Genomic DNA, 11,144 nt, shown 5'->3' with positions numbered 1-11,144 from the left:
GACTACCTGTGATTTCGTATGAAACGATAGCGAGACTGTGCGAACCGAACACGGTTTTGCCTTTCGGACAACAATCCGTTCGACTTTGTTGAGTAACGTTGACTACGCGCGCGCGACGTCGCCGTTTACCGCCGCCGCGCGTTATCAACGTGTGGCGCACGCACAGCTGTTGCCCGTAGCGCGTGCGCCCTATCGACTCCTTGATAGTGTTTGCCAGCGAGTAACGTACCTATCACAGTCCCCCGAGAAAATCGGTTACGCGCGCGCTAGCTGTTGCCCTACGACTATTTTCACAAAATTTTTTCTACGGTATCGCCGCCAATTTGTTGTTAGTGCGTACGACTGCCGTCTGTGGGAATTTTGTCGCGTCCAACGAATACATCGACATGACAGACATTGGACGACAATCGGTGATCAATTACGTTTCGACGCTATAATTTTTTTCTAAATTAGGTTACGAGTACGCTAAGTGCGCGTTTCCCGCCGTCGTTTGTGCCTAGGTGGTGTCGCGTAAAATTGTGGTGAGAACAACTTGCACAACGTTGGCCGACTCGTGTCCCGTTATCGTTTTACATTCTCGAGCGAATCGAACTCTGCTAGTGCTTAAAACAATAATTGTTTTTCTCTGAATACGACGCAACGATAGTTGAACGATTGTAGCAAACGTTGCAATGTCACCGTCATTCTCCATATTCCATCAGGTAATCCAACGCTCGTCTTGCGTTTTTGATATTTATGTATTTCCATGTATTAGTGAATTTTCTTATTTGGCATTTGTTGGGTGTCGAACGACTCCCCGAGAAAATCTCCGTGTATAAAGTATTTAAATATTTTTCAATCGAGTGGCAAGCGGCTTATATTCGTGCGGAGAGAAGTAAAATTTTGAACTTTTCACTGAACCAAATCCGTGAGTGAAGATCAATTGTTGACTGCTGTCCGGACTCCCTTTTAATATGTATCTTTGGTAATTTCAACAACATTTTCCTGTTTTTTTATTTTTTGTCAGTTAATATTTCTCATATCGTTGTCATTAGATTTTCTTTGAAACTTTATTTTAATAAATACATTACATCAATTATCATGGTGCTATTGTGTTTCATTCATATTTCTGACACATTTAGCTCATTGATTGAATTGTAATTTGTTGATATTAAAATATTGTTCTCTCACACGTTAGTTATCTAATTTATTTTACCGCATTGAATGTAACAAGACCACTTCATATATGCTTCATCTGACAGAATAGTGCTTTGCAGTCTTATGGCTTGTTATTATGAATATATTCCTGTTGACTGATGTCAGTCACCCCTTTTCAATTTTGTTACAACAATAACCATTTTGTTGTGTTCAATACTATTAGATACACTTAATCTCCTCGTTCCAATGGAACCTCGAATCTCGTTCGAGATGATTTCCATAGAACATCGGAGTGAATTTCAAGCGGTGTCATGGGTTTCATTCCTATCATTTGTGTATATTCTCTAATCTATCCTGCAAGGATATATTGTTGATTAATTTGTAATGTTTTTAAATCATGATATTGTATAAAAAAAAGAATTTGCAATCTTTGTCTTTTAATTTTGAACATTGATAAAATCAATATGTATTTGGTATAATTATATTGTATTTTAAAATGATTATTATTTTATTTTATATTGTTCTCTCGCATGATAGTTATCTAATTTATTTTGCCACATTGAATGTAACAAGACCGCCTCATATATGCCTCGCCCAACAGAATAGTGCTTTGCAGTCTTATGGCTTGTTATTATGCCTATATCGCTATTGACTGATGTTAGTCGCAAAAGTTAATATTTAGTATTTTTTATTATTTGTCCAAACAATTGTTCATCTGCAATACATACACATCACCACCCATATTACTGATTTACCAGTTTTTTATTCTCCTTTTCCTTAGAGTTTAGGTATGAAACTTAGTAAACAGATAAAATAGTACAATTGGTTTATTTTAAAAATGTTTAATTAGTCTCATTTATATTCAAATTTCACTATGCTTCTAGTAAAATCTTGATTATTGATGAATCCAACCATGTTGGGTACATGTGTTTTTATCCATGAAAGTATTTCGGTCTGAGGCAGTGAATGCCACAAATTGTTATGAGTATATTATTTTAACACAAATATTAACATATATTAACACAAATTGTTATGAGTAAATTGTATTGAGTAATTTTTATGCTTTTAAAATTTTAAAAGCAACTATGAAATTTTCAAAAACTTTAGACAATTTTACCTTTTTTGAACAGTAGTGAACAATTAAATTCTGTAGGCTTAATTGATTTTTATTTTCTTATTTGCAATAAAACTCACCTGCTCTATCAGAGATAATTTAAAGCAGCTACCGTGCTTTAAATAATGTTCATTGCTAAACAATAGTTATCTCTATCTATGTATGAGAACATTCATGTATCTTAATATTTAAAATTCTATACTCATAACAGAAGTTTTATGTTAATAAGTACCATTATATGTATTCAAAAATAGCATTATAATAAGAAAGTAATAGATATAAGAGACGGTATATTATCATAATAAAATAAAAGGTTTCATATCAAATATTTATTTTAGTGTTTTTAGATTATGTTGCCTAATAAGATCGAAACTTTCTTAAAAAATAGAAAATTTTGAAAATGATTTGTGTACATATAAATATATTATATTTAACAGTTAATTAATATTGTAATATGATATTAATTAATAATTAAAAAATTGTTTAATGTTTTATATTAGATAATTATAAAAAAAAACAGAAAAATTTAATTAGGAAAATCCTCAATTTAAAAACGGAACTAACAAATTTTTAGTGTAAAATAAATTTTTAACAACATTAGGAACAAAACTTTTCAAATATTTAACATAAAATGAAACAAACCAAATATTATTTCATAATTGTTATAACAGCTAAAGTTAAAAAAAAACATGTATATATATACAGAGTGTCCCCCCTCCACCAGGATTTACTAATTTGACTATGTATACTAATGTTAAAATTAGTAAATAACTATAGCACATCCTATATATAAATATATATGTATATATGACATGTATTATATTAAATACTTTCAAAATAAATTGAAAAAACCACTATTACATTATTATTTTCTTAACTTAACTGAAGTAAACTATGACTATAACTAAACTAATTTGTGATATATCACAAATTAGTGTTGCTTCAACATATATGTGATAATATAAATATAAAATTACATCTCTCTAAACAAACTGTTTTTAGATTAATATAAACAAGAAGAATACACTTATAATTAATTAATAATTCTTATTCCTTGATATATTTTTATAGTTATGCAATTTAGTTTTATTACCATATTTATTTAATGTATACTTATTATCGTCCTCTTTACTTACTATCTCACTACTTTCAAGAAATTGTTCTATAATGTTATTTTCCTTCTCATTTTATTCTAAACTCATATCCTCTTTTTCTTTTTCATTATTGTGTTTTATGGTTTTTTGTAGTAGTTTGACTATCTTTCCTCTATATTACCTGAAGACTGAGATTTTATTATAAATTTCATTTCTTCTTTTAATTCTATTATTTTCATCTATTAAGATTATTGATCTTGGTGTATCAAGTCGTTTAAAAACTTCTGCAGATTTCCATATGTCTTTGTTTTAGGATTTATAATCAATTTTCTGTCTCTAACATTTATATTATAATAATACTTTTTTTAGTTAAGCCTTTTTTTTCATTAATTCTTTATAGTCGTTTATTACCTTTGGTTTCAATAACTCATTTCGTATTAGTTTAGTCTTACATATTTTACTAAATAATAATTGAGTAGGTGATATATTTGTTCTAGAAATTGGCATATTTCTATATTACATCAGCATGGTTTGTAAATCTACTTTAGACTCGCTATATATCTTTATAATTTTTTCTCTATCCAAACTCATTTTTCTGTAAATTCATTACTTTATGAATAATATAGACTAGACTTATTTTGAAATTTTTTATCTGAATTGAGTTAAAAGGTATATTATCTGCTATTAATTCATTTGGTATGCCTTGCATTGCAAAAATATTTTTTAATATTTCTATGACATTTTCAGAGTTTTTATTTTTTATTTTTATTATTTCAATCTTTTTTTAAATAGTCTTCAAGTATCAGATATAATTTAATTATATAATAATCTAAATATTGCATCCAATTATTTGAAATGGAAGATCAAGTAATTTCTATATTATCATGGGTTTTTTGCTCTTTTGGTTACTATATTTTTCACATACCTTACATTTAACTATTATATCTGTTATTCATTATTCATATTGGTCCAATAAATAACATGTTTGCTCTACTCTTCATCTTTTTTTAATTATTGCTTGAATGGGTTTGTAATTTCAGCTACATTTGGCATAATATTACATAGATAATTAATCCTAAAAATCTCTGTAGATCTTTTTTATTTTTTGGTTCATTCTAATCTTAAATTGCAAATATTTTACTACTGTCTAGTTTTATTTTTCCTTCACTAAACCTGTGTCCTAAATATTTTATTTCATTTAACATAAATTGATATTAGTTTTGTTTTATATTATATTATAAATTCTAGATCTTTCTAGAACTTCTTTATTAATATTTTATTATAAAAATACCTTCTATACCTTTAAAAAATGTTGTGTTATAATTCTAAAATACCTTTGCCGCTACTAATATACCAAATGGTAGTCTATTGTATGAACAGCATCTAGAAATTGTGGAAAAATTTCACAATTTTTTCACTCAAACAGTTTAATTCTACTTTACATTTTTTTTTCAAAAAATTTTCTTCTAATTTCAGCTAATCTTAGATTTTGTATAGCCTCTCCTATTTTTATCATTTTATCTTGTGTTTCAGAATTATGAGTTCCTAATATCAATTTATCACAAAGAAGTCCTTCTTTATTAGTAAATTCATATCATACATAGATCATAAGCTATATGAGTCAGTTAGATTTGTTTCATTCTGTATAGGGTGTCTTAAGTCTAACTGACAAATTATATGTTATGATAAGATTATTATTTTGTTAAATTTTTTAAAGTTATTGTTGTATTTTTAGACTACCTCTTTTAAAGCATATTATTTCGAGTTTATAAATAATAAATAAATATATTTAATTGTAGATAAGGAAAGCAATGATTATTTTTGAAAAAAATTTCAACAAAATGATAATTGTATCAAAAATGATAAGCGTTTCAATTAGGTTTGAAACACCTGTATAAACGCTTATAAAATAAAATGTGTTTTAGTATCATGAAAGAGCTTAATAATTAGGTAAATAACGAATAGATTTTCTCGTTATATCATAATGAAATAAGATCAGAACAATTATTACGCCTTAAATTAAATATAGAAATAATGTACTCTATCGTGTATAATATATTATTATAGATAATTTTCAATATTATTTAATTTATTTTAATTACTATGAAAATTATTGTATTTAAGTATAAAGAACTGGGCGCAACTATTTTAATTGGAATTCAAGACGTTCACGTTTTGCAGTACTAGTAAAAAAAAAACTCATTTATTATTTACAGCTTCACTTATTCGATATTTTTCTAAGATTTATTATGATAGATATGTGTGTATATTATACTGAAGAATCACACGGATAAAAGTTAATTTCTCTTGTTATTATTCTGTTTTCTTCTTAACGCTCGAATGAGAAAAACCATATCTACTTGAAATAATGTATAAAACAAAAGTGTAATTATTGTTTTCTGACTTTCTAGTCTAAAATCGCGAAATAAAAATTAACATTACTGTTAACTATCGGAAAAGATCAAATTTACAATTGGAATACGACAAAAAAAGTTTTGTTGTTGTAAATTATAATATTTAAATTTAGATCGTTATTTAAAATTATTTTCTAATCGAGCAATGTTTTATACTTGATGGAAAAAGTTAATTTGTAGTATAAATTTTAGTAATCAAATTATAATGTTGTTCAGATATAGTAGGCCGGTTTTTATGGCCATTTTATATATTTATATTTTTTTGTTTCAGAAAATATTTGATCTGAACAAACTAAAATGACTACCAACGGCAATTATTCGTCGTCCAGGACGAAGAGAAAACTAGATGAAGAACCTCCTGGGTGTTCGACCGATGGCCAAAGACGTAATAAAATTCCAAACAGAGGCCGCGACAGAGTCGTGGAGACGGCGCCCATTGTGGTGCTATCTTCGTCGTCATCGTCGGCCGACAGCGATTCGGAAGTAGAAGAAACCTCGTCTTCGTCGTCGTCGTCTTCCAACAGCGACACTGAAGTAGAAGAGACCTCGTCGCGTTCTTCGGCCACCGCAGCGTCATCGGAACGGTTACACGGAATTGCCATACCGGTGATCGACAACCACGTGCAATCGTTCGACGTGTCCAGCGATTGGGAATGGGAATCGGACAACGAAAACGGAGGTGTCGGCGATTTAGTGGCCGACATCGAGCGGGTTGTCGAACGCATGGAACCCAGGGCGGCGGCGATCGGTAGACATGGCTCGAGGAGGCGTTCGGCCGCCATAGACCTGACGGGCATCGGTGACGAACCGTGCGAATGGGATTTCGACAGCGACTACAGCGACTACTACGACGACAGTAGCAGCAGCAGCAACGGTAGCTACGGTAGCGAAGACGACGGCGAGCTGTTAGACGACGAAGCGGCCGCAGCCGCGGCCGAGGAACGCGACCATCGCCGTCGGACCAAGAACGGCAGGACCGCCGCCGACAGAGGAGGAGGAGTAGGGCGAAGACGGTTGGATAAGAGCGTGCGGCTGATATTGCAAGCGTACGCCAACTCTTCGCGCGAACCCAACCGTTATCAATTCCAAACGGACCTGTTGCCACCGCCGCGTCCACCGGTCCCGGGACGAGCGGTCGCGTCGCGGACCGACGAGTACACAGCTTCCGTCCGGGAGTCACTCGACTTCAAACGCACACTGAACAACATGTGCCGGTCGCTGGCCAACACCGGCATCGCTACGGCCAGACCCGAAAGCGTCACGTCGAACGGCGGCGGCGGCGGAGAAAGTTCGTCCATAGTCGTGGTCGACGTACGATCGGGCGTCAGTCGGTTGTCCGTCGAAACAGAAACGTTATCGAATGTGCTGGAAAAGTACGACTTGGAGACGATATGTTCGTCGTCCAACGAGGACGGTGGCGGTGGCACCACGGCCGATCAACTGTTGGTCGAGTCGGCGCACAATTGGGGCGAACTGATCGCAAAAATCGACACACGGACGCCGGTTCCCGCCGCCGCCCGTCAGATTCCTTCGCCGTCGCGATTCCGTTCACCTCCTCGGTCTCCGCCGTCACCGCCGCAACCGCAGCGGTTTTCGCCCGGATGTATAGTGTTGAGTGATGACAACGATGACGACGACGACGCGTTGGCGACGGCCGTCGGACGGAACGACGACAATAGCCTGCTGAACATTTGCGTGCCGCCGATCGGCGGACGCGCGTTGCATCCGGTTCGCCGCAACGTGTTGGAGTTTCAAATCGACGACGAGGACGACAACGACGCTAGGGTAGAACTGCAGTCACCGGAACCCGAAGAACTGTTCCCGGGATACTGTCCGGAATTGTTGCGCTCCATGCAGGAGCGGTTCAATCGGAAACGGTTGGTCGATCACGTGTTGGACCCGAGCACCAGCAATCTGAGGGTGAAAGACGTGCTGACGGTGTTCTCGCCCCGGCAGTGGCTCAACGACGAGGCCGTCAACCATTATCTGGGATTGGTGGAGGCCAGGTCGAGCGGCCGCGTTATGGCGCACAATACGTTCTTCTACACCACCCTGGTGACGGCCGGGTACGCGCGCGTGCGCCGATGGACGCGCAAGGTGGACGTGTTTGGCAAGCGCATGCTGCTGGTGCCCGTGCACAACAACAACCACTGGAGCCTGTTGTGTGCGAATTTCGTTACCCGCACCATAAGCTACTACGACAGCGTGGGCCTGTCCAACAACCAGTGCGTCCGCGCGCTCTTCTACTATCTGGCCGCCGAGCACGCCGACAAGAAGGGCACCCAATTCGACATCGACGACTGGACACTGGAAATGGCCGAATGTCCCGCGCAGACCAACACGCACGACTGCGGTGTGTTCGCCTGCGTCAACGCCGAACGCTTGGCCCGTGACGCGCCGTTGAATTACTCTCAAAAAGACGCCATCGTACTCCGACACAGAATGGTATACGAATTACTGAACAACAAGCTCTGCCATTGATTTTTAACATAATCGTTCACATATAATAACTCGTTTATATAGTAACTCTCTATCTATATTTAGATAGAGAGTTATATATATATTTTATATTTATATAATAATTCGCTATATTTATATTTTATATTTACATTAACTTAATATCACTTGTATACAGCGTGTTCAGTAAGTAAGGAAACAGGTCTATTGTTCCAAACAATGAGAACAATAGAAACCCGTTTCCTTACTTACTGAACACTCTATCTAAATTATTTAACTCTATTTGCGTGCCGAGAAGTCACTACCGTCTGTGTTGACTGATTTCTGTTGTTATCAATAACTCGCATCTTTGTCGTGTTGTGTTATACGATCATAATAATAATTATATAATGTTTAATTGTTAAACGTTTACATAAAAAAAAAAACTGATTGTATTGTAATATGTATGTTACAATCATTATATCTCTTCTACTATAGTGGTGTAGAAGAATAATTCTATTAAGTAGTTAATATATTTAGATATAAATGTATTATTTTTACACACGAATAAGATTTTTTTCAAACCTTTATCAGTAAGAAGTACGTACGATTTTTATTTTAAATTTTTGTTATTGTGTACTGGATATTGTTTTATGTTAATTGTTAAACATTGCGTGTCCAACACAGTCTAGTCTCGAATGTTTTTTAGTTGACAATGTTATTTGAATCCTTACCTTTACCGCCACTATTTTAGTACTCTCTTATCGTTCATACTTATGTCTCAAAAAAAAATAATTTAAAAAAGCATTTGGTTTGTTGTACTTTGTAATTAATATTTTTTGATTAAAGAGCGATTGTTTTGTTTGTTTAAATCGTGCGTTTTATTTAATCCTTTTCATTAAATATATAATATATTTATATTATTATTACTATTACTATTATTACTATTACTCATGTTATGAGGAGAAAAATAGAGTCTTTGGAAATATGGTGCTGGCGAAAGGTCATGTTGGACATAAGAACAGACATACAGAGAATTGAAGAGAGTCGCATTGAATAGAGAAGTATGGAGGGAGGAGTATTTCATCATTAAACCAATCTACGGATTGAAAAAAAACGAGAGAGGAATCGGAAGCTGTAAGAACAGCTATAGAAATTAATGTTGAAGGAAGAAGTGGTAGAGGAAGTCTAAAAAAGAGATGGAGGGATGTTATTAATTGCGATATGAGGACCGTTGATGAGGGAGAAGGTGTCAAATGGAAGTTTAGGATAAGGGTGACCAACCCCAAGTAGTTGGGATTAAGGCGAGGAAAAAGACTGTTATTTGTACAATGGCCGTTTCCTCCAGGCACATGGTTTCAACAGTGCTCTCCTCATTTCGATCATCTCCAGAACACATAACCACTGACCGGTCGAAAGATCCTCTAATTGCTCTCTCGACAATATTACTGATAATCGTGGCACACACAACGATCAATCGACGACTAGCCCACAATTATGTATTAATTGATTAGGGGGGGAGGGTGTTGGTAATGGAAAATTATTGTTTCCCGTCTCCGTGGCGTAGGAGGACACCGGTAGACGACGACTTACCATAAAATAACTTTCGTGTGTTTTTCAAACGGTCGTGAAATTTTCTTCTCTCGTGGGTCTACAATGTGATCGACATTTTTTTTTATTTTATAAAAACCTGTGTTTACAATATACATACGGCACCGTGTCTTTACACGTTTTATTACTGCGCGTATTAATAGTCCATAAAAAATTTCAACAACACAACTGGCGTGCGGCTCGTTTACGACAACGACATTGAAAATAAATAATTGTTATTTGAACGCTCGACGGTAATGAAAAAATATTCACCACAACCCGTCGTCGAATTCGAAAATAATAAATTTCCAATCGCTAAAAGTTGCTCCTCGTTTTTGAAACATTGTTCGCCTCGGAATTTATTCTTACGATATAATCGTCTGAATTATAGAATATTGGACTATTAAGATTTTTAAAAAAGACAGCACAGGGGGTCGCGGCACACTGGTGACGTGGCATAGTTGGATCAAGTATAATGATATTTGACAGTGATTAAAATCACTATAAAAAAAACGGTTCGATGCAAATCTTTAGATGGTGTTTAATTTTAAAAAATTGGAGGATTAATCCAAAAGCTAAATGAATTGCTATTTCCTTATTAATATCCTGATTAAAATAAAGTATGTCGAATGAAAAAGGGATATAAATATTATTTCTCATAAAAAAATTGTGTTGATCCATACACTTTTCAATAAGTTATAGCATTATAAAGTTAAAAATGTATAAAATAAAATCCAGAATTTTCACACAAAAATTGCATTCGGTAGCCATTTTCACCGTGAAGACAAAATAAAGTCCGAAATTTTTTTTTTCCATAATAAAGTACTTTATATTAGCTTTAATTTAAGATATATATAACAGTGTCAGATTTTTCGGAACACTTTCAAAAGTTAAGTTGAAAAAGTTGTCATTTTAAATCCCCCCCTGTGGGCAGAAAAGAGTCAGATTTATCAAAAAAATGTACCAAATGATAGGTAAAGACATCAAGCATCTATAAAAAAAAAAGCATTTATTGATTTGTTCATTTTTGAAAAAGTTATGGCAGTTTTAAGTAGGCAAAATTGAAAAAATTAACGATTTTTAAATTTGTAATTTTTTTGGAGATTTCCCCCATTTACGGGGAACGAAGGAAATTTTTTCAATTTTTGAGGGTTTTGTCTTCGACTAGATACGATTTGAGATCTTTTGACGTATCGTTGAAAGAAATCGGTTCGGTGAGAGCTAAGAAAAAATGGTAACAGACACACAAAAAAAAGAAAAAAACACATCACAGTAAAATAATACCTTCTCAGCTTCCAATCTAAGCTAAAAATACATAAAAGTCTCGGGACATTACAACAAAGACGCGTTCGAGTGAAA

General features: G+C 34.5%; 1 protein-coding gene across 3 annotated transcripts; it reads left to right on the top strand.

The window, feature by feature from the left end:
• Window positions 1-237: 237 nt before the first annotated feature.
• LOC126899923 (uncharacterized) lies at window positions 238-9,067 on the top strand. Of its 3 annotated transcripts, none has more exons than XM_050675203.1 (2): window positions 238-701; window positions 6,031-9,067. In XM_050675203.1, the coding sequence occupies exon 2, from the start codon at window positions 6,057-6,059 to the stop codon at window positions 8,238-8,240; it is 2,184 nt and encodes a 727-aa protein (XP_050531160.1). In that variant the 5' UTR covers window positions 238-701; window positions 6,031-6,056; the 3' UTR covers window positions 8,241-9,067. The 3 variants fall into 3 exon arrangements, with proteins under 3 accessions (XP_050531160.1, XP_050531161.1, XP_050531162.1); XM_050675204.1 differs by lacking the exon at window positions 238-701 and adding an exon at window positions 802-964; XM_050675205.1 differs by lacking the exon at window positions 238-701 and adding an exon at window positions 2,639-2,660.
• Window positions 9,068-11,144: the final 2,077 nt, after the last annotated feature.

Source organism: Daktulosphaira vitifoliae, unplaced genomic scaffold (assembly GCF_025091365.1).
Source record: "Daktulosphaira vitifoliae isolate Bord-2020 unplaced genomic scaffold, ASM2509136v1 Scaffold_2, whole genome shotgun sequence".
NCBI classification, from domain to species: domain Eukaryota; kingdom Metazoa; phylum Arthropoda; class Insecta; order Hemiptera; family Phylloxeridae; genus Daktulosphaira; species Daktulosphaira vitifoliae.
Note: the sequence above shows the minus strand (reverse complement) of the source record. Positions and strands in the feature narration are given on the sequence as shown.

Coding starts and splice junctions, on each gene's coding strand:
- LOC126899923 (XM_050675203.1), top strand. CDS start 6,057: ATGACTACCAACGGCAATTATTCGTCGTCCAGGACGAAGAGAAAACTA.